The 22,763-nt window shown below is 50.2% G+C and overlaps 1 protein-coding gene across 2 annotated transcripts in view; it reads right to left on the reverse strand.

Moving 5' to 3' along the window:
* The window catches only part of TAF2 (TATA-box binding protein associated factor 2), a 765,870-nt gene that overhangs the window by 341,713 nt on the left and 401,394 nt on the right, over window positions 1–22,763 (reverse strand). For both annotated transcript variants that reach the window (XM_086966160.1, XM_086966159.1), the window contains exon 18: window positions 963–1,073. In XM_086966160.1, the coding sequence (XP_086822286.1) occupies window positions 963–1,073 (111 nt within the window). The remainder of the gene's footprint in view (window positions 1–962; window positions 1,074–22,763) is intronic.

Below are 22,763 nucleotides of genomic sequence, written 5' to 3' on the forward strand. Positions count from 1 at the left end.
AGTTCAGGGTCCCAGGGGCATTGGGAGTAACACGGGGGCCTTTTGGGAAATTAGAGGTGATCTACCATGGCAGGGTTTGGTCAACACAAGAGGGGTCGCGTCAGCACAGGAGAACAGCTGGCCCACAGGTCGATCCAACTCCTTATAGTGCGCTGTCCTCCTCCTCAAAGTCGCCTCTCTCCTCACCAGTTCCACCCCGTGCTCCCAGTGGTCACTCTAAAATGGCCGCCCTGATACTGGCCTTATATAGTCTGGCCTCAGGCTTCTAGAGCCAGCTGGAAGGTTCTAGAGTTTCCCTATGTTGTCCTATGGGTCCATTCCCTGAGGTAATCAGCTGTGGCAGTTACTAGCCACCATTTTGTGTGACTAAATTTCCACCATTATAAGGGACACCTAGGCCAAAAAAAAATATAGGGACAAGGAATTACCCATCCCCTAGGACAACACCCAAAGATTTTCAGTGAACACAAAAATGAAAAACACTAGGAGGCAAAAATGGGACAAAATAAATAAATAATAGGAGGGATCACCCAAAGGGCTGTCAGGTCTAACAGCAACCAATATCAATTTAAAAAACACAATTCAAGACATCTCTGAATTCAGAGAGTTTCCGGTACAGAAATCGGACTCTTGGAGGACTTCTGCTTATAAAATACATATGTGAAATAGACAAAAAAAATAAGAGGTTATCTCAATTACCTTGAGACTTTCTCAACCTAATGTCACCTATAACTCTTGCCATTTATTTTTTACAGCTGTTGTTTGCTATACCTTTATTCTTATAGTCTTACAGGACCGAAAGTTGTTTTCCTTCAACATTTCTTTCTAACATGAAAGCTTAATGGGGAAGAAAAAAGATTTTTGGAAGTTTAGGATCGATTCTAAAATATGATAATAGATTTAAAATATTTATTATTTACAGCATTCACTGTTTGCATTTGAAGAGAAACTATCATACTCACCTTATTTTTCCTGTTGTCGTTGTACTTGATTAAATCCAATATAAATGACAAAACCTCTTTGGGGCAGAGATTGTGAACATCTCTCAGCAGTGCCATAGCGACAGGCATGGTCTATGAGGAAAATAAACATTTTAAAGATGTTGAAGCACAGCTATAGTTACTGAACAGTTTTTTCCTTATCATGGCAGCAATTGTCTACTATAGAACGTTATAGTTAAAATTATGGCTCCCACTAAACTGGTTGATTTTGAACAAAAAGAACATATAAAATAAAAATAGAAAATTCTGCCTAGAGAATTGATCTGCTCTAGTACTAGGATTCCACTAGGTCTATGATCACCTCGGTAGATGAGCTATTCCTGTTTTCGGGACTTTCTATGGCTTATTTTCGTTTTGAAACAATTTTTAATATTCCCTTCACAACTGTAATTGTCTGTAGAAACAATAAAGTGCCACACAGACAAGCTGCTGAGAACGTAAGAAGCCAAAAACTCAGCAAAGACATGAACTTCCAAATAGAGCCGGTGAAGATATACAATGAAACGAGCATTATCAAAGCTGATAGGTCTCGCCTAGGTGAAATGTGTTTTTAAACAAAGACAATATCCTTTTTTAACAATTATTTAGTGCGAACGTAGCAGTGCAGTGTTTTGGATTGTTATCAGTGATGTTGAAATTAGTGCAAGTGGTATTGTTCACAGCTCGCTACATGACTGTAAACAAAAGTGGTTAATTGACTTTACCAGGTATTTCTTTTACTTTCAAAAGATATCTAAAACAACATTTTTGGGTTCCGGAATAGCGTGCTACTCACTGAAAAGGGCTTAAACACCTCATCAGGGGAAGCAAATACTATATAAATGCAAATATTTTCCCTCTTCTATCCCTCCACTATCCTTCTCAATCCAAATAACAGACTAACATACCCACCACTCAAATTACTTTATACTTCACTTTACTAATTCACCACTAATCCTTTATGGGTTCCGGAGTACTGTGCTACTCACCAAAAACGTGCTGCAACACCTCATCAGGGGTAGCAAGCACTATATAAATGCAAACCTTTTCCCTCTACTAACCCTCCACTATCTTTCTCAATCCAAATAACAGAATAACACATCCACCGCTCAAATTACTTTCATAATTCACTATTCTATTCACCACTAATCCTCTATGGGCTCCGGAGTACCACGCTTCTAGACAAAAAAGGGCTTCAAGGCCTCATTAGGGGTAGCACGCGCTATATAAATGCAAACCTTTTCCCTCTTCTATCCCTCCACTACCTTACTCAATCCAAATACCGGACTAACCTATCCACCACTCAAATTACTTTCATATTTCACCACTAATCCTTTATGGGTTCGGGAGTAACGTACTATTCGCCGAAAATGTGCTTCAACGCCTCGTCTGAGGTAGTAAACGCTATATTAATGTAATTACAATACAATATGTTGCCAGCTGTAAAACTGTCCCAAGGGCTTTTTCTCAGAGAATTAAGCAGGGAGATATGATTACGGGCAGAGCTGTGGACTTTGGAATTGGGGAAGTAGGTTTGATTCTCAGCATCGGCTGCACATCATGTGATTCTGGGTACATCACATAATCTCCCCGTGAATGTGATTTTGTGAAAAAAGAAACCTAACAGCTCCTAAAATGATATAAATCCATCCCAAAAGTGTGCATGGGAGAGCCTGATGGTGTGAAGATCAGATGTTTTATGCTTGCTAGAGGCTTCCAGTTCCTTGTCAAAGGTGGCATGTGTGCCCACCAGTTTGGTCACTTGATGGTGTAGTATGGGTTAGGTGGAGCAATTAACATGCCGGACCTGGCAAAGATATTGTATGCATATACTTTTGATGTGTGGTGTTTACCTTTACCACATCGAGCCCGCACTGCAAACAGATATACATTTCAAATTAAATGGTGTTGCACCCCAAGTTAAACAAGGTCACACCAAGACAGAGGCCAGCCTGTTTAATGGATACAGACACGCAATGTCACATGCAAACTAAACTTTGGGAATGAAAATGTTAATCTGCTCTGTTGAAAGAAGCGCTCCCCTGAAGTTCTGCTAGAACAACATGTCTTGGCAACGCAACGTGCTCCAGGCAGCAATGCCCCGGATCTTGCAATCAATGATCAATTTAATAGCACCATCAACAGCATGATCAGAACAAGTTTAACAAACATTCACAAAAGCTTGCTGTCAGATCATTAACAATAGTAAACCTCCTAACACGCTACTTATCCGGTAAAGTAAGTTCCGTGATTGTATTGCAAACTGATAGTATTCACTAAACATTTAATCATGTATTAATGGTTTAATCATGTAAATGAGCAAAACATATAACAAGTTTCCTTTTCCTTTTTTGTTAAATATTGAGACTTTTTGTCTCAGAAATAAATTTGATTCAAGGTAATTAACAAAAAGGGCTTTTAGAGTTGCGACCAGATTAAGAAATTTACATATTTGCAGTGTTGAGGTATTTCAATTATAAACATCAGGCATCAAAGAAAACAATAGGAGTGGAAAACCAAGAGTGTAAGTGATATCGCTTTTTTAATTTGTTAATTATTACATATATTCAGGTTAAAAACATCAAATGTATTCATAAAAAAACATTTCATATATAAAACAGTTCATGAAGAAAAAAGATTGTATGTCGACGCGGCGTTTCGGTGATAAAGGTCGTCACCTTCTTCAGGACGCTTTTTTCATTAAAAAGTAGTCTAAATTAAAAAAAAGATTTAAAACACTTGTTACATAAGAAATTTATACTTAGTGCATATTGTTTATAGAGATATTTAAATATAGTCTTGAACTTCCAAATTACTCTTTACACTCCACTATTTATTAGCCTATTCAGAACATGACCATTGTACGACGGTTTGTTTGGCCTTGAATGGTAACAGGGGAAGTATCCTCCTTAACATTCTGAGGAGGCCAAAACAGGTGGCCGATAGCTTGGTGGCCTGAAAATCTAAAGTCAGGGACCTATCCAGCCAAATGCCCAGGCTCTTAATGGCATTCTTGGGAGCTGGAGGGGAGCCCAGACAGGCTGGCCAAATCGAGTCCACCGAAAATGGAGCCGAGCGTCCCAAAAGCATGACCTCTGTCTTGTCCCCATTAAGCATGAGACAAGACAGGGTCATCCAGCTGTTCACTTCGCCCAGGCAGACTGCCAGATCCACCATGGCCGCAGAGCCCTCGGCCCGCGTCAGAGAGACCACTAGCTGGGTATCGTCCGCATAGGTAATGATCTTAATACCATATGGACGGACGATCCCAGCCAGCGGCCTCATGTAGACGTTAAACAACGTCGGGCTAAGCGAGGAGCCCTGCGGGACCCCACAGCCCAAAGGTCTGCTAGTGGAGGTGGTATTTCCCTCAAAAACCAGAAAGGTTCTATCACTAAGGAAAGATCTGATCCATTTCAACGCTCCCCCCTGGATTCCAATGTCATAGAGACGCTGCAATAAGATTTCATGATTCACTGTGTCAAAAGCAGCGCTTAGATCGAGGAGGATGACAGCCGCCGATCCTCCTCGATCTAAGATTCCCCTAGTTTCCTCCAGAACTGCCAGCAAAGCAGATTCTGTCCCGTGTTTGGGGCGGAAACCCGTTTGTGAAAGGTCAAGCAGCTGATTGTTTTCTAAAAAATTGGTCAAAAGACTGTTGATATATTTCTCTAGTATCTTGCTGATCCAGGGGAGCAGGGAAATGGGACGATAATTACTGAAGTTATTTATATCCATATTAGGTTTCTTCACGAGTGCCCTCACTCTAGCCTCTTTCCATGCTGGTGGAGTTAACCGCTGACTTTTCTGCACTACAGCTAGCTCAGCTTGTCTCACTACCCACTCATACTAAAGGGCACTTGCTTGATCCTGTGTTCAGTAACTGCCCTGATTTGAAGGCAGAGTCTCCCTCCGCGCTCCCTTGGACTGACCATTGGCTAGTCCCGCTTATCTGGAACATTCACAAACCCCCCGCATTGACACCAGGGCCACGGGAAGCACGAAACTGGTCCAAACTTCCACTTGACAAGTGGGTCGATGAGTTACAAGCCACAATACGACCCATCAACACAGATCCCTGGATAGCTAACGTTGAATTTAACAACTGGATAACTAAATCACTGAACATCATACTCCCCGTTAGGAAAACTATGGCAAAGAGATCCAGGACCTCGGCCCCTTGGTATTCGGAGGAGCTTAGGGACATCAAACGCAAGTGTAAGAGGCTAGAGAGAAAGTGGTGTCTGGGCTACACAGACCCAGACAAAATCTTATATAGAAAATCCATCAGTGACTACAAGAAGGAGATAAAGAAAGCTCAAACCCTGTACTACACACAAAAAATATCCGAAGCCAGTTCTAACTCTAAGGAGATCTACCGGATTGTAAAGAGTCTTACTAAACTACCTCAACCCCCCGTAAATAGTGAAGACTTACAAGCTCGCTGCAATGATCTAGCGGACTTTTTTTTACAACAAAGTGGATCTCATCTACTCAGCATTTTCAAACACCATTTCAAATGCCCCAGTAGATATCCTGGCAAACTCTAAGCAGGATAAACTAGGTAATCTGTCATCTGTGCTGGTTGAGCTCCCTCTACTACACCGGACCTACTTGCCACTTTAATGAGGCAAGTAAAATCAGGCTCTCCCTGTGATCCTGCACCTCCGATTTCCCTAATGGCCGTTAGCCACACCATCCTTCCTGTTATGTTGGAGGTACTTAATGCCTCAATCTCCACTAACACGGTCCCACCAGCATGGAAAGAGGCTAGAGTGACGTAACGTAGAAAAGGGATATCTGTGAACACTGAAATTGCTTTCTGAACCAAGAGCTACCTTTTGTCAAATTTGGTATAATTCCGGAAGGACAGCTGGGCAAGAAGGAACCGCCGTGGGGCCCAGCTGCTGCTTCCTGGTGGTCCCTGGTGGCCTGCCTGTGCTCATCTCTGCCCCTTTGCATTTGGGACTTAGTGCAGTGACCGGAGCCCACACTGCCCTGAGGAGTGCCTGAGGGGTTTTGCGCTCAAAAGCGCTGTGCGGCAAAGCTGAAGTAGCCCCTCCAAAGGTGCTGGGATTCCCCTGTGTTGCCTGGAGGTGGGATGGACCGCCGGAATTCAGGCAGAGGCAGGGGCCGTGCCATACGAATCATGGAGCGGGAGCCCACCCCGCCTTCGTGGGCGTCCAGGGCTCCGGAGGACAGAAGTCAGGCAACTGTCCACCTGGCTGTGGGCGGGGCCCACAACGCCGAGAAGAGCAAGGATCGACGGAGGATTTGCTCCCGACCGGAGGAAAAGCGGCCAGAGCGGAAGACAGGCAAAGCTGCCTGGTTCAAAGCGGGGCTCCCAGAGTACCAAGAAGAGCCCCGCGTACAGTCCAGAGCCCGACGGAGCTTCGTGGGCTCCCGGCCTCATACCAGTACTGTTTGCTGAAGTGATGGCGAGAGAGAGAGAAGGCTCCGGTGAGCGGGGCCCAAAAGGCACACAGTTGGGGCCTGCTTCCTGCCACGACTTCGAGCCGGCTGGAAAAAAGGAGAAGTCTGGTGAGTGGGGCCAAAAAGGCACATGGTTAGTGCCTACTAGCTGCACCAAGAGGAGCCCCGAGAAGGGGGGGCTCCCAAAGCACTGTTTGTGCCCGCTGTTGTGCCTATTTCTTTTCTGCAAGGAGAAGCCCTGGTGAGGGGGACTAAGGAGGCAACCTGTTTTTGCCCAGTGGTGTGTCAAAGCTGCGCCGCCAGATTGAGGGCAGCTGCAATGATGGGGGCATTTCTGTTTTGGTCCAGAGAAACAAGGGTGAGTTGCACCCTCGCCTCCATTAGAGCATGGGCTGGTGGAAGCCACATGCTCCTAGAGCCCCGACTTTGTGGGACAAAGGGCATTTAGGACAGCGCAAGACGCCCCTCCACCCCTCCCCCCCCCCCTAGGAAGACAAGTGGGCCTTAGAGTGCCTTGTGTTATGGTAGGGAGCAAGGCCCTAAGGTGATGTATGCACCTTGTGAGAGTTACTATGGTGCACTGTTGACCTAATGTGATTACTGCATAATGTGGGTGATGCCCAATGTGACTGATGCATAATGTGTGTGTGCTAAGTAGTTACTGGCTGTTTTATTACTTACCAGTACTGATGGTTTTGACAGCGGCCCGATTGGCCCCGTCCTGTATAGAATTCCCGTAAAGTATAACCGAGTGGCAGGAGGCACAGTGTACATTTGTGATTATGCCCTAATGTGTTTTATGAGTAATACAAAGGCTACTTTTACATAATCTTGTGTGGAGTTTCTTTTGTGGTGTGCCTAGTGTGTCACTGCTGTGTGTGTGCGTTGCGCAAACACTTTACACATTGCCTCGGGTCTGCCAAACTACTAAGGGGGTGAGCAGGGGTTATCCTCAGTGTGTAACTCCCTTGCACTGACTTGAGTGGTAGTTTCTGCCTGGCATTGGCTTTTGTCCTAGCCAACCAGAAATCCCATTTCTAACACATTAATTACTAGGCTTCAAGATTTTGTTTGCTTACACTGAATTCGGACTCCACTTTGATAGTAGGTAGTTGATAGGAGCAGCCCATACAGAAATGGTTCAGGACCCGAAGAAGTCTCTAGATCTAAAATGATTTACCTGCATTTACTTGTTGCTCTTACCAGCTAGTGACAGCAATAAAGTAATTATTTCAGCGAGAAGGAAGTGTTAATCCAGTTTACCCTTTCTGGTTTCCCCTTTTTCCTCACTAGCTTGACTAATAGATAAGTTGGAAGTAGTAATAGCTCCCCTATAGGGGGTAGAGTCCATATCAGTTAGAAGACTCAAGCTCATGAGAGAAGCGGGACTTATGATGAAGTGTTGCACCAAATGGTGTGTGAGGCCATTTCGTCCTTTTCACAAAAGTTATCCTCATAGCAATCACTGATTCTCTATCGGCCGGGTAACAATGGACAGAGTCAGCACTTTTTATCTTACAGTCGGTGTTTTGGTCGCCACCCAAAAAAACACTTGGTGTGTAGATGGTGTATTAATAGGGTGATCTCCTGAGTTTGTTCTACTCCCTTCCCCATCAGTGGTATTTTTAATGAATTGCCATCAAGATGGCAAGGCTCACTCAGCCTTTTTGTCCCCTCTCGTTCACATAAACGCAGTTGATTTGCAATTCTTCAAAACTCATATAAACTTCTATATAACAAAATATATATCAGGAAGACCTAGAATATTTTAATAGACCTTTTCCAAAGGGTAAAACAGGATAACTTTCAAGTAAATATTGTAACATGACCTACTCTTATAAAACCTTTAATTTTGGAGGAAATGGGTTTACAATATTTTTCTTGGTTGGATTTATCTCCAGAGTTCCTTAAATCGACAGCCCTCACATCGCTATAGAAGGGTCAGACACATAAGGAGGCATTTTATTATTAATTTATTCTCATCGAAAATACATGCACAGCAAAACATTTTTTTTCAATTTCTCAAGCAATGTGGGAACATATGTTAGAAAAGAGCATTTTGCCCAAATTCTTTTTTTTTTTGTTTAACTTGGAATGAAAGTACCCAAAAGGGGTCGGGCTCACTGTATAGTTGGGGATAATGCACTGCACCGGTAGTATGATGTTACAACGCATTCTGTTGCAACGCATGCCTTTACCGCGTGGAAACAGCCTTGCGTTGTAATGACTGTTTCCCTGCAGAAACGTGCATCCTTGTGTGCGCATCCCTTAGCTGTTAGCACTTTAAAAAAGACCAATTTACCTTGCCAATGCTCTTTACTGATTGTTGTAAAAGACAACAGCAACACACAAGCAGTGCGTGCTGCGCTCTTATGTTTTGTGGCAGCACCAAGTCTATGTGTGGACGTTCAGAACAAAATGTTAAAGCATTCAAACCAGCCTCTTCACCTGCGCATCATTAAACAAGGTGAGCACCGACAGGTGGACGTCAAGCTTCAGTAGCCTTCACCAGCCCGGCTCAAGAGCAGGCCGGTTGGAAGCAGGCAGTCGAGACGAGAGCTCAGGTCATGAGCAGAGCAGGACGTTCCGGCCGTGACGCACCGGCCGAGGCCAGTTCCGCCCCCGGCTGCGCACAGCGAGATCGTATCACGGGGAGCGGCACCATTTGGAGAGAAGTATTAACTCCGCGCGCCAGTGACTTATCACTGAACTGTAATGAATTCACCGGGTGGCCGTAAGCAGCTAAAAGGATGAAGGTAATGCAATTTTAATACACTCAAGTCATTTTCAACTGTGATCCACTCAGCTATATTGTGATCAAGCAAACGTCATTAAAATGCTAGTTATTAAGACACAAAGGTGGTCTAGTTTGTAAACGAGAAAGACACAAGTGACATAAGTGGTTTCCAACACAGAAAATTTTTGGGAGACTTAAACTGTAACTTTGGTCAAACAGTGCAAGAAAACAATAATTAAACGAAGCACATTTATGTGATATGCATGTATATAGTCAAAAATGATACTGGGCAGCACATTATCTAAACGTGTGCCAGTGACCTAGTATTTTTCGTCCAGGTACTCACGACTGAAGAACCCCAATCTTCCTGGTGTAGAGGTCACATTCCATAGCACCCCTCTATTCTCATAAGTGGAATAGTGTCTTACTACCGTTTTCCAATTAAGGTTTCCACTCGCACTGGTAACGAGCATTGGCAAAGCCATAGGTCTCGCCCATGCACCGAGATGGGGCAGTTGTAAACACCGACATGGCGGTCTTGCCAAGGGTCCCCTATCTAGTTCAAACACTCACTATCCGACTCAAAGAAACCCTAGGAAAAATGCAACCATGTTCACTGTGCGGGAACACAGAACATGATGCACTCCACGGGCAGATATAAGGGGTTCCAGACTTTTCAAAAGATTATCAAGCAGTTTAACTCCATTATCTTCTGGACTGAATGAGGAGATAAACAGGGGAGATGGAGAGCTTCGTAGACCACACCTTAACAGGCAGACCACTGTGGGCGGTATCTTGGATTCAAAAGAAGCACAACATGGAAGATGAATATATATATATACATATACACACCACAAAGAGGCCCAATACTGGAGTAGCAGGCATTTATTCACCAGCATAGCAACGCAAAGGGTGTCCCCATGTCCTTACGCGTTTCGGCGTCTCTTCAGCCTTGATCACAGGTGGGGTTCATTAGCTTGCAAAATGCATACGTGCGTGCTTTAAAGCTCTTAGGTCACATGACTTACTGTTGTAAAAATACAATCCCCATGGTGCACTGCGCTAGTATTCAAAGTACTGTTCAGGATCTTAATAAATCCATTTTCGTTTTTCATTTCCAGGTGTTAAAAAGTTCATTTTGCGTGGCATCCATGTCATAATTAATGTTCATTACTCACGCAGGCATGTGATGAAAAAATCTTCGCATTGTGCTGACTTTCAATGTGCATCTGATGTACATGCCCGTGCTCCTTCGTGGTGAAGGACTCCTCACTACGATCGTTGAAAATCATTGAAAGTCAGCACAATGCGAAGATTTTTTCATCACATGCCTGCGTGAGTAATGAACATTAATTATGACATGGATGCACGCAAAATGAACTTTTTAACACCTGGAAATGAAAAACGAAAATGGATTTATTAAGATCCTGAACAGTACTTTGAATACTAGCGCAGTGCATCATGGGGATTGTATTTTTACAACAGTAAGTCATGTGACCTAAGAACTTTAAAGCACGCACGTATGCATTTTGCAAGCTAATGAACCCCACCTGTGATCAAGGCTGAAGAGACGCCGAAACGCGTAAGGACATGGGGACACCCTTTGCGTTGCTATGCTGGTGAATAAATGCCTGCTACTCCAGTATTGGGCCTCTTTGTGGTGTGTTGTTGAAGTGACGGGCTGCTCCGTGCCCGTTGTCAGAGGCCGCCCTGTAGGGTCGGGGGCTCCATAGCTCGGAGGCTTTTTTTGAAATATATATATATATATCTCCAAAATAGTGCTTTGCGAATTCTGAATATGAACATCACATGTACAAGATCATTATGGTATACGACAGTCATTATTCCAACCATAGCCGCTTTTCTTAGTTCCTAACAATAGCTAAAAGGATAATACATATGATCATCGGACAGAACTTAACCAAATCACCTCCCCCACCAACTAGATCGGGTACTCACTAGAGGTACCTTAATTTTACCAACTATTTTAAACGTTTCATTAAATATTTAATGTACTAGCCAATTTTTGATGCCAGGAAGTGCTAAAAACATAATTGTTCAATGTATGAAGTTGGCTCTGTATATATTATACCAAAATTAGGTATAGTGTGCACACCGTCCATGGAGTCCACAGAGGTATAGCAGAAGCTAAATTAGAAAAGTACTAACAGCTCTCTTTGTGGTAGTGTGGGCGAGCAGTTAAGCTTATCCAGAGGGTGTGCTAAGGGGGGCGTGGCTAGGACGCCGATGTAGGTGGACGCGGGACTCCGGAGCTCCTCCGTGCCCGCCTCGCACCACCACACATCCTGCATCCCGACTCACTCCTTGACCCCCCAACAGTGCCCAGGTGGACACCAGGGGCACGCAGGGAGATTTTGGAGGACCGGGGGCCCCTGTAACTGCCCCCGCCGGACTTCTGTTGGTGAGCGCGGCACACGGGGACGGGAAAGCCCAAAATGGCGGCCGCCGTCCTGATGGGACGCGCCTGGTAACGGAGCCCGAGAGAAGGGGAGAAGCCCCCTGGAGCTGAGGCGGCGGGCCACTGGTGAAAAGAGACCCTCCGGGAGCGGGCAGCGGTGGGGGGTAGAGGCTGCCACCCTCGCGGGCGGATTTGGGGGACCGGGGAAAATCGGCCTGCCTGACCCCAAAATGGCGCCGACAGAGACCCGGCGATCGCCTTAGCGGCCGGCTGGAGATCCACTGGACCCGCGTGGGGCACTGAGACAGCGTGGGACACCTGACCTGCCCCCCTGGTGGTGATCTGAGGGGAGAGCCTACACCACGGGGGATCTGGGGACACACAAGTGCGGCAGGCGGCGAGAAGTGCCGGGGACGAGGTACTGGCTGCCCTCCCCCACGCGCCTCTGACTTTGAAGGCGGGAAGAGGCACCTATCTGGCCTTGACGGTCGTTTGCTGGGCCGTGGTGGCCGCGTGGGGTGCTGGACTTGCGGAGAGCACCTGTCCTGCCCTCCTGGCGGTGGCAGTGCCAGGGAGCCTGCGCCACAGGTGATCGGTGGCACATACGTGAAGAGGGCGACGGGGAGAGCAGGGGACGAGTTGCTGGCGTCCCGCCCTCATGAGGCGCTGAAATAGAGGACGGAAGAAAGCGCCTAACTGGCCGGGGACGCCCGAATACAGGGGGCCACACTGGGACTGGTGATCAGTGGCGCACACCCTGCCTGAGCCTTCCAGGTGCCCTGACCTGGGGCGCTGGTGCCCCACGACGCTGGTGGGACAGGACCAGGCCTCTGGACGATACCGCGGACCGGACCCCGCGAGGCGCAGGCCCAGAGGTCGAAAGGGACGGCGGACCTGAGGAGGACGGGGAGCGGGAACATCGGCGGCCGCTGCGGAGGCATCGAACGAGCGCTGCCCGCAAGGATGGTACGTGGCAGCAGGAAGAAGGGCTTCGAGGCCCTGAGGCTGGACGACCCGGGGCACCCTGACGACGACGTCCCGCCTGGGGGGGGAGCTGGGGGCTCGGCCCACCCGCGAGACCCCTCCCTGGGAGACATTATGCAGGCGATTGTGGCGTCGCGGGAGGCTCTCGAGAAGCGCATAGACACCATTGGGTCGGACCTGACCCTACTGAAGGACGACCACAAGAAGCTGAAGGAGCGAGTGGCGACCTCTGAAGTCACCCTGAAAAGTCTCCCAGGGGACGTAGTGGAGCTGAAAAAGTCACTGGCGGACATGGCTCAGAAAGTACGGGTGCTGGAACTCCGAGCGGAGGACAGTGAAGGGCGCTCTCGGCGCAATAACCTTCGCCTCGTTGGGGTCCCTGAAAACACAGAGGGGCGGGACGCGGTCACCTACCTGGAGGGCTGGCTGCGATCTGAGGTGGCCCCGGAGGGGCTTTCGCCGTTCTTTGCCATTGAACGGGCACACAGGGTCCCTGCGCGTCCCCCCAAACCGGGGGCGCCTCCGCGTCCGATTGTGCTGCGCCTCCTGCACTTCAGGGACAGAGACCACATACTGCAGAAGGTGAGAGATGTCCCGGACCTGAGAATCGGCAACAGCAGGGTCATGATCTTTCCGGACTTCACCAGGGATGTGCAAAAACAGCGGGCCTCCTTCCTGGCGGTCAAGCGAAAATTGAGGTCGCTACAACTGCCCTATGCTATGCTGTTCCCGGCGCGGCTGCGGGTGGTCGATAGGGAACGCACGCACTTTTTTACAACGCCACAGGAGGCCTGGAGCTGGTTGGATGCGAGGGGGGAGCCGAACACGGACCCCACACCGCAGACCCCTCCCAGGAGACACTCCACGGAAACGACACCACCGCGACGATCTGGCTCCCCTTCGGGCTGGCAGCAGGAACGGGCCAAGGCGGTGCAGGCAGTGGTGGCCATCAGCCAGGGGGACGTCAGCCCCTCCAGCAGCGCGTCGGAGCAGTCGAAAGCCAGTGCTCCCAGCCCTGGCTCCAGCAGCGGACACGAGCTGTCAGAGACAGACATGCCGGTGGTGACTCCCCAGACGGCGGATGGTATCCTGGGCTGAGGAGGCTCGTGGGACACTGGCCACATAAGTAAGGTATTGGGGCGTGCAGGCGGGGGGGGCCACTACTGGACGCTATGCAGTGGGGTGCGAGGGCCCCCCGGGACTTTTTACTGAGACCTTGGGGACGGGGAGAGTTGGGAGACCGCTCCTGTTTGTTGTTAGGGGTGTGGGGCGGGGGCGGGGGGTTTCGGGCCTGTATGGAGCCGGCATCGCTGCCTCTCCAGCCCTATTTTGTAGTGACACGCTTTTTTGATACTTGAGTTTGGATGGGGTTTCCACGTTGGTTGTCTGTCCGGGGGTGTGGGTGTTGGGGTAGTTTGACTATGCAAGTTGGGGGGGGATCGAGGGAGGGACCTAGGCGTGCCGGGGGGGTTGCTGAGAGGGCGAATGGGGCTTGGTGGACTCTGACATGGGATCCGACTTAGGCTACAAATGTCTCACATGGAACGTAAGGGGGATGCACTCGATGCATAGGCGCCATAAGATCCACTCCTATCTGGTCAGGCGGGGCATACACATAGCCTTCCTTCAGGAAACCCATCTGCTGGACAAAGAGGGGAAGGCGCTACAGAGGCGCTGGAGGGGACAGGTCTTTCACACAGGTTACTCTGCTTATGCTAGGGGGGTGGCCGTCTGGGTACGGGCGGGGGTCCCCTTTCAATGCACACAACAGGTAATTGACCCGGAGGGGAGATATATAATGGTACGAGGCAAGCTGGACGGGAGGGACCTTAACCTGGGTTGCGTGTACGCCCCGAATGTGGACCAACCTGCATTCCTCTCCCTACTGTCCAATAAACTAGCCCAGTTCTTAGTGGAGCCCCTGCTACTGGGCGGCGACTTTAACAGTGTGGCTGACACCGCCATGGATAGATCCCACCCCCCCCTTCCGAATGCACCAGCTGGTAGACTCGCACTCGCGCGCTCAGCCTGGCAACGCCAGTGGGGACTGGTCGACTCCTGGAGGGCTAACCACCCGGCGGACAGAGACTACTCATTCTTCTCCGCCCTTCACGAGTTACATGTCCGTATTGACGCCTTCCTGTGCTCGCAGGACGTGCACGCGGAAGTGTGCCAGAGTGAGTATCTCACGCGCTCGATCTCGGACCACAACCCGCTTCTCGTGCGGCTGCGCTGGTCGCAGATCCGCCCGAGAATACCGGCTTGGAGGCTCCGCCCTGAGGCACTGGAAGATCAGCTCTTCCGCGCCACGATCGCCTCGGGCATCGAGGAGTATTTCCAGGTGAACGCGGGCACGGCGGGTTCGGCCACAACGGAATGGGACGCCTTCAAATCCGTACTACGGGGCCAGTGCATTGCGACGTCATCGGGCGTGCGGAGAACACTACTGGCAGAAATTGAGAAGGAGGACGAGACCCTCCGGAGGATGGAGAGAGAGAGACCTGAACGGCCGGACATTCACGAGGCCCTGCTGGGGGCGCGGGAGGCGGTGGCGGCAACGGTGGAACGCCTCCGATGCTTTGATTACAAGGCCTACCTAACGCGGGCGCACTCGGACCGCGACAAATCGGGGGCTCTTCTGGCCTGGTTGGCCAACCCGGCCCGCCGAAGCTCGGTCATCCTTGAGCTCAGAGACCACGCGGGGGCGGCGAGGTTTGATCAGCAGGGGATCAACGCACTGTTTTACGACTACTATACAGAGCTCTACCGCAGCAGGGTCCTCCCTTCGGTGGAGGAGTTCCAGTCCTTTGTGGAGGGTCTTGACCTGCCGGAAATGGAAGAGGCGGACGCGAAGCGGCTCGGGGACCAGATCATGGAGAGTGAGGTGCGGGTCGCCATCAAGAGCATGGCGAGAAACAAGACACCGGGCACCGATGGATTCCCTACGGAATTCTATCTCACCTACGTGGATCTCCTGGCGCCCCGGCTGACGTGGCTCTACAACGAGTCGAGGCGGCTGGGCTGTCTCCCTGCGACCACGAGAGAGGCGTTGATTGTCCCCCTACTGAAGCCGGGTAAGCAGCCATGGGACAGATCGGCGTACCGCCCCCTGTCCATGCTCAACCTGGACTACAAGATCCTGAGCAAGGTCTTGGCGACGCGTTTGCTCCCCCACATGCCCGTACTGGTGCATGCGGACCAGTCGGGTTTCATCCCGGCACGCAATACGGCGCTTAATGTGCGACGACTCCTGCACATCCTAGAGGCTGACACATACGATGGCGACGAGGCGGTGGTGTTTGCTGTCGACATGGAGAAGGCCTTCGACAGCCTGGAATGGCCTTATCTCTTCCATGTGCTACGAACGCTGGGCCTCGGCGAGGGCTTCGTCGATTGGACGAGACTGCTCTATACGAACGCGACGGCGAGAGTCGGAACAGGGAGGGTAATCTCTGAGATGTGTGGGGTGGGCAGGGGCACCCGACAGGGATGCCCTCTTTCCCCCTTGCTGTTTGCCCTGGCTGTCGAGCCTCTCGCGGCGCGGGCCCGGCTGGGCCGGGCTTATCGGGGCCTGGACGTCTATGGCCAAATACACCACATCGCATTGTACGCTGATGACCTACTGATGTTCCTGGCGGACTCGGCGGACTCCCTGCGCGGAGCTAAGACTCTCCTGCAATCGCTGAGTACGGTGTCTGGCCTCCGAGTGAACTGGGCGAAGTCCCACCTATTCCCGACCCGCCCACGGAGAGAATGCCCGCAAATAACGGAAGGCGTGACTTGGGAAGAGAGATGCCTGCGATATCTTGGCACCTCGATCTTTCATGACAATGCTGATGTCCTTGAGGGGAATATCGGTACGGCGATCAGGCACGCTAAAGGGAGCTTCGACTTCTGGGGCACACTCCCATTGTCACTCATGGGGAGGGTGGCGCTTCTCAAGATGGTGACCCTGCCGCGGCTGCTTTACTTCTTCGGGACCCTACCGATTTGGATCCCAGCGAGCTACTTTCGACGGCTGCGGTCAATGGTCATCGGCTTTCTATGGGGGGCGGGCAGGCGTAGGGTGGCCCTTGCCACACTTCTCCGCCCTCGGGCGGACGGAGGTCTAGCTGTCCCAGACTATGAGCTCTACTACTTGGCGGCACAGCTGCAGTGGCTGACGCAGTGGGTGGCACGGGCTAGGAGAGAGGCGGACGGGTCGGGGGAGCCGGCGGGTCCGGTCCAGGTATTATCCCGGATTGTCCTGGGGCTTCCGATGGGGGACTTCCATCTCACGCAGGAGTTTGCAACGGCCAGAAAATGCTGGAACAGATACCGCCGGAGGTGCGGTGTCGCGGTCCCGTACGCACCTGAGATCCCACTTAGACTCTGCGAGACATTGCCGCACGGGGGCTCGTGGCACGGGCTGGACGGCTGGGATCAGCGGGGGCTCTCGTCCATGGGCGATCTGTATGAAAACGGGGCGATGTTGCCCTTCGAACTCCTGCAAGAGCGCTTTGAGTTGGCGGGGGGGGACTTCCTCCTGCATGCGGCTTTAACGGCGGCGATCCGCAGGCACTGGGGGGCGGGCATGTCGGAGCCGGCGCTGTCGCTGGGCTGCCAGTACGTCGTGATGATGACGGGGACGGTCAGGGCGGTCACGTGCCTATCTCGACGCATGGTCTCGGAATCCACCGCTCCACTGTTGGCCTTGAAGGCAAAATGGGAGGCTGATCTGGCGACTGAGATCCCCGAGGAGGCCTGGAATGGCATACTGGAAAGTGCCCGTAATGGCACGCGCAACGCGAGATTCCAGCTGGTGCACTTTTATGTCCTACATAGGGCTTACCTAACCCCTGACAAACTACATAAGTACTTCCCGGCCCACCCGGCGTCCTGCCCGCGTTGCCCGGCGGACCCAGCAGACTTCCGGCACATGTTCTGGTCCTGTCCCGAGCTGGGACCCTTTTGGGAGGAAGTAGTAGAGGTTCTGAGGGAGGTGACGGAGAGGGACCTGCAACTCACCATGGCACATTGCATGCTGCACTGGTTCCCGCACACATCGAAGAACAAAGTCACTAGCAAGTTCCTGGACTTGGGGCTCCTCCTGGCGAAGCGGGCCATTACGTCCCAGTGGAAGGCGTCCCGGGGCCCCGTGGTTGAGCGCTGGAAGGCTGAGCTGCTTAAATGGGCTAGATGTGAGGGTGAGCTTCGCCTGCGGGCCGCACTCAGGATAGACAATGACATGGCACTGGAGAGAGCCAGGGCGTGGGAGGGGCTGGTCCTCGATCTCATGCGCCTGGACGAGGAAGAAGAGGACTCCCCGGTGCATAGTCCGGCTCAGGCGGGGCACCCGCCCACCGAGGGGACGGCTTAGGCCCACCTTGATGCTTCACTACCCTTGCGTTCCAATGTGATGAACTATGACTGTTCGCTGATAAATCCTGTTGCCATGTCTCGGATCTGGTCCTACGAGAGGAGATGAGAGCTCGGTTAGGTGACTCTCTGGCACGCCTGGGGGGGTGGGGGGACCGGAAGGGGGCGGGGGGTGGTCGGGGGGGCTCTGGTCGAGGGGGGCGGGGTAGTTGGGGACGAGGGTGTTACGGGGGGAGGGAGGGGGTTTTGTTAGAGGGGGGTGTACGTTGACTCCTGATTCCACTGGGCTTGAGACATGAGAGAGGGTGTGTTAGGACTAAAAAGCAGCTCTGCCATCTCCCATCCAACTGGTGGCTTTAGATATACACGGATTGTCCCAGCGCAGTTTCTTTTGCCCGTGACTTTGCCGCTCGACCTCAGGGGTGTGAGCTGAATGGCTGTGTGATACAGGAGTAAGGGGACGGCGCTTCAACCGAATATCAATGGGAATGGTTTGATTATACTGTATGACTCTCTGAATTTGCTGCAATAAAAAAATATTTACAAAAAAAAAATCCAGAGGGTGTGCTAAGCATTTTTTGTTTTCACTCAATCAAGACTGATGGCTCACACTCAGACAGAATCCAGACCTGTTAGGTAAGTATAACATGCATTTTCAATGCAGTAGGTCTCGCATTTGCGAGAGTTTTAGCTATTGGCATTGTAAATGACAATGCTTTCTATTTATGTTTTTTTAAACCAACACACATATAAAAGGCATTATTATTTATAATGCCATTAGTTCAAACTCTCACAAATGCGAGGACTATTGCATTGAAAATGCTTGTTATACTTACTCTAATGGTGGGTGCTCGCCGTATTTAGGGTACAGTGAGCAGTGTCTAAAGAAAGGAGCGTGGCCAACATTAAAGTGAAAGCAGGGTATGGGACGCCCAAAAATAAAAAATAAAAAACAAAGGTTCGGTAGCAAGGCCGCTAAAGTTAAAGCGGACCGCGCTGGCAAATTAAGTAAAGAAACGCAGCTGCTACAGTTAAAGCGGACCTGCAGCCATTACTATTAAAAATATAAAAGCGGGCGGCCTTGTAGGAAAGCACGTTGTGGGTAGAATAGTCATGGGTGGAATAGTGGAAGATTAATAAAGAAAACAGTGCTCACAGACTAGATAAAGCAGACCGTTTAACAACACAAGTAAAAAGTCCAGCCCTTGTGGGAGGTTACAAATGCAAACAAGGCGGTACCATGGAGGGACTACTAACCCTATTTATCAATCAAAAGCAGCCATTTCGAAAGGACAGTAACAGGAGCCAATTGAAAAGATGGGCAGAGCTCTATTCCATACCTGAATACAGCATGCGTCACAGTGTAGCGCATGCGCTGCTCAGGCTTGACCTAAAAAGGTATATTTATGTTTTATTTTAGAAGCAAGCGGGACTTGGCACAGGTAAGTGATCTATACTTTCAAAATGCAAGACTGTTCAAGGTAACGCAGTTGTGCTTGAAATGACAATTGTTACAGGTTGGTAAATGCTTTGAAGACCGTTTCAATTACACAGTAATTATTTTCATTCCTTTTCAATAACTTTGGATTACTTTGAGCTCTGGGGGTGGTATGCCTAGATACCACACCTTAAGATCTTTACATACAAGTTAAGTACAACTTTTTATACTTTGCAATTGAGTTCACTTTTCCCCATACAGTAACAGTTCCACACTTAGAACAATTTTAGGCCCTAAATCTTCCAACATGGGTTCCTATGGGAGAAAAAAGGTTATCGGTGTTGGAGGTTAGTACTTGATTTATGAGGGTGAGCGTTGGAGGTGAGGACGAAGGTTCCCCGAAGTCTAGATGGGCACTGAGTTTTGCCACTAGCGCCATTGGGCATTCGGGTGCAGAGGCCATATGTCAGCCAATGCGGCTAAAGGGGTTTTCTGCTTAGGGGCTGCTGATGAGGAGGCCACTCGGGTGTGGAAGCAAGCTCCTAGGGTTAAGGTCAGCACTGCAGGGGCCAACCAAAAGTACAGGAACTGCACCATCAGTAGCACTGGGGCAGCCGGGTGCTGGGTGCAAAACAGACGTCGGGGACCTTGTGTTTCCCAATGGAGACCTTCCGTTTCACAAAGTTGCTGCCGGCTCGGGCAGGGAGACTTCCTGAAGGGGACCACCAGTTGGAGAGGTAAGTTGGGATCTTGGTGGATACCTGAACACCATCTGTTGGGCCACCCAATGAAGGGGGGCTTCGGGTGGATGGTTGTCTTCTGGCGTCCCGGTTTTCTTACCAGTTCCGGTCGCAGGGACCCTTCAGGTAGTAGCTGCAGGCGTCATCTTGAGGGAGGTCGGGGATCACCAGATACCAGGTCAGGATCGCTGGGGAGACCTCCTTGGGGTGTTGGGCATCAGGTGCAGAGGGGTGCAGAGTGGTGCAGAATCGCAGAGTCACTGGAATACGGATGTGAGTTTTTGGTTGAGCAAATCCAGTGCTCAAGGGAGACAGAGTCTGTAGGAAGGTCGCAGGGCAGTTCCTCCGGGCTCTGGGGGTTGCTGGCTGCTGGACTCACTGGCGTTCTGCTGTAGGCAGGGCGTAGGTGGGACAGGCCGGTAGGGCTGGGGGCCAAGACAGTTGGTGTCATCTTCTCCTTCCTTGGTCAGCACTGCTCTTCAGTCCTCCTATTTTCCTCGAATACGAGGAGGCATGGTTCAAGGTCACCCTTAAATACAAAATTTACAGCCGTTAAAAGGGTGAGCAGGTCAGGACCAATGGGTTCCTTTCTTGGGGTGGGCAGACCCCGTTATACCGCCCTCCAATGGGAGGGGGCATGTGCCTCTTCCTAATTGGCTGAGTACCCTCATCTTCAAGATGGAGGGGACTGAGATTAGTGATTCACCTCACCTCCCATACCTGAGGGGTGGGGTTGGCAAAGGTGGGGACACCTTTCTTCTTAGCTTGGTTTTCCTGACTATTCTACTGCCCTAAGTGCGGTACAGAACCGGTGGAAGCCAGCTGCTGGGGCAGCAAAAGGCAGGGACAGCTTCCGAGGGCGGCAGTCCTTTGAAGCTTTTGCTTTTGTGGACCTAGCCCATCCTGGGTGAGGAGGCATGACCTCTGCCAAGGATGGGATTTGTTTCTGTACCCAGAGAGCAGAGGCTCTCCACCCAGGGGTCTAGAAACCTGTATGGTGGTGGTAAATGGCGGGTAGCCATTCAGGAACACCACCAGGGCTGGTCGGTTTTCATGGCGAATCTCTAAGATGTCGTCTGAGTGCATTTTACATTAAATCCCACATTGGCATCAATGTGGGTTTAATGTACTGAGAGGTTTGCTACCAAACTTCAGATTTTAGTAAAGCCATTATGGAGTTGTGGAGTTTGGAATGACCAACTCCTAGACCATGTACTCTTTAAGGCTTACCTACGTTCCAGGTATTTTCCCCAAGGCCAATTCCAACATTCACTCTTCCCCTTATGGCGTACCTCAGGGTTCTATCGTTAATCCCCTGTTGTTTATTGTATATGTTAGACCCTGGAGGAGACTGCAGAGAAGGCTGGGTTGTCCTTGTTTTCCTATGCTGACAACACCCAGATTATCTTCTCTCTCTCTCTGCGGAGAGGGCATCTGAGTCATCTGCTCTACAGTTGGGGTTAAGTAAAAGTGCATCCTGGATGCAGGCCATTTTTCTCAAACTTAATGGAGACAAAACTGAGGTTCTGATTTTGGGGAAAAATAAAGATCAGTGGGGGCCCCAACACTGACCTGCGGTAATGGGTGCTCTACCTCAGCCCACCCGTCAAGTTTGCAACTTAGGCTTCATCACTGATAATCAATTATCAATGAGACGACAAGCTGTGAAGGTGGCCGCAACCTGTTTTACCATCTTGAAATAGCTTAAGAAGATTATCTGGATGCCGCCCAGCCCCACCCAGAGAACAGTGGTCCAGGCTCTTGTCACTTCTAGACTGGACTATGGTAACATTCTCTATTTGGGGGCAAATAAGGATGTAAATGTAAATGCAAATGTAAATGTGACACGCAAGCTGCAGGTGGTGCAGAATTCTGCTGCCAGACTACTCTGTCAGGTCCCCAGAACTGCCTCCATCTCTGGCTCTCTGCGCGATCTACACTGGCTTAGGGTAGAGAACCGGATTAAATTCAAAGCCCTGAGCTACGTGTTTAAGATCAAATCTTGTGTGGCTCCTCGGTATCTGTTGGCCCTGGTCCATCCATACTTACCAGCACTTCCTCTCAGGTCGACTACTCAGGTGAAATTCTCCGTTCCCAGGATTAGACTGTCACATATGGGGGGGCCGATCTTTTTCCTACTTAGGTCCCTCCTTATGGAATTCTCTTCCCATACCACTCTGCAACAAAACGGTCTACAAATATCTAAGAACTTGGTTGTTTAATCAATAATTTTCTGACTTTCTTTCTGTTCCTCTCAGGTTGGCGCCGGGAAACCATTTTGGGGTAGCTGTTGCACCCTACGAAATCAATTAATACAATTTCTAAGAATGGACTTAGACACTGTTGGGGTACAGGGCACATGCCTGGCACAGGCATGTGTTCCCAGTCAACTCTTCACTTTTTTCTGCACCAAAACACGTAGCCTACAGTGGCAGTTTGTGTGCGTTGGGTGCAGGGCTTCGAAGGTTGGCACAATAGATGCTGAAGCCCTTAGAGGCCTTCCCTGGTCACATTGCCCTTGGCACCCATGGTTTATTTTACAAGGGGCTTACCTGGTGCCAGGTGTAGGGTCTGCAATCCTATTGTCACCCCAGATTTTTGCTTTTTGCTTCACTGGTTTACGACTTTCCTTGGCTGTGGGCCTGCTAATCAGACCCACAGCCTAGCTGTTCTC

Source organism: Lissotriton vulgaris, chromosome 4_1 (assembly GCF_964263255.1).
Source record: "Lissotriton vulgaris chromosome 4_1, aLisVul1.2, whole genome shotgun sequence".
Classification (NCBI taxonomy): domain Eukaryota; kingdom Metazoa; phylum Chordata; class Amphibia; order Caudata; family Salamandridae; genus Lissotriton; species Lissotriton vulgaris.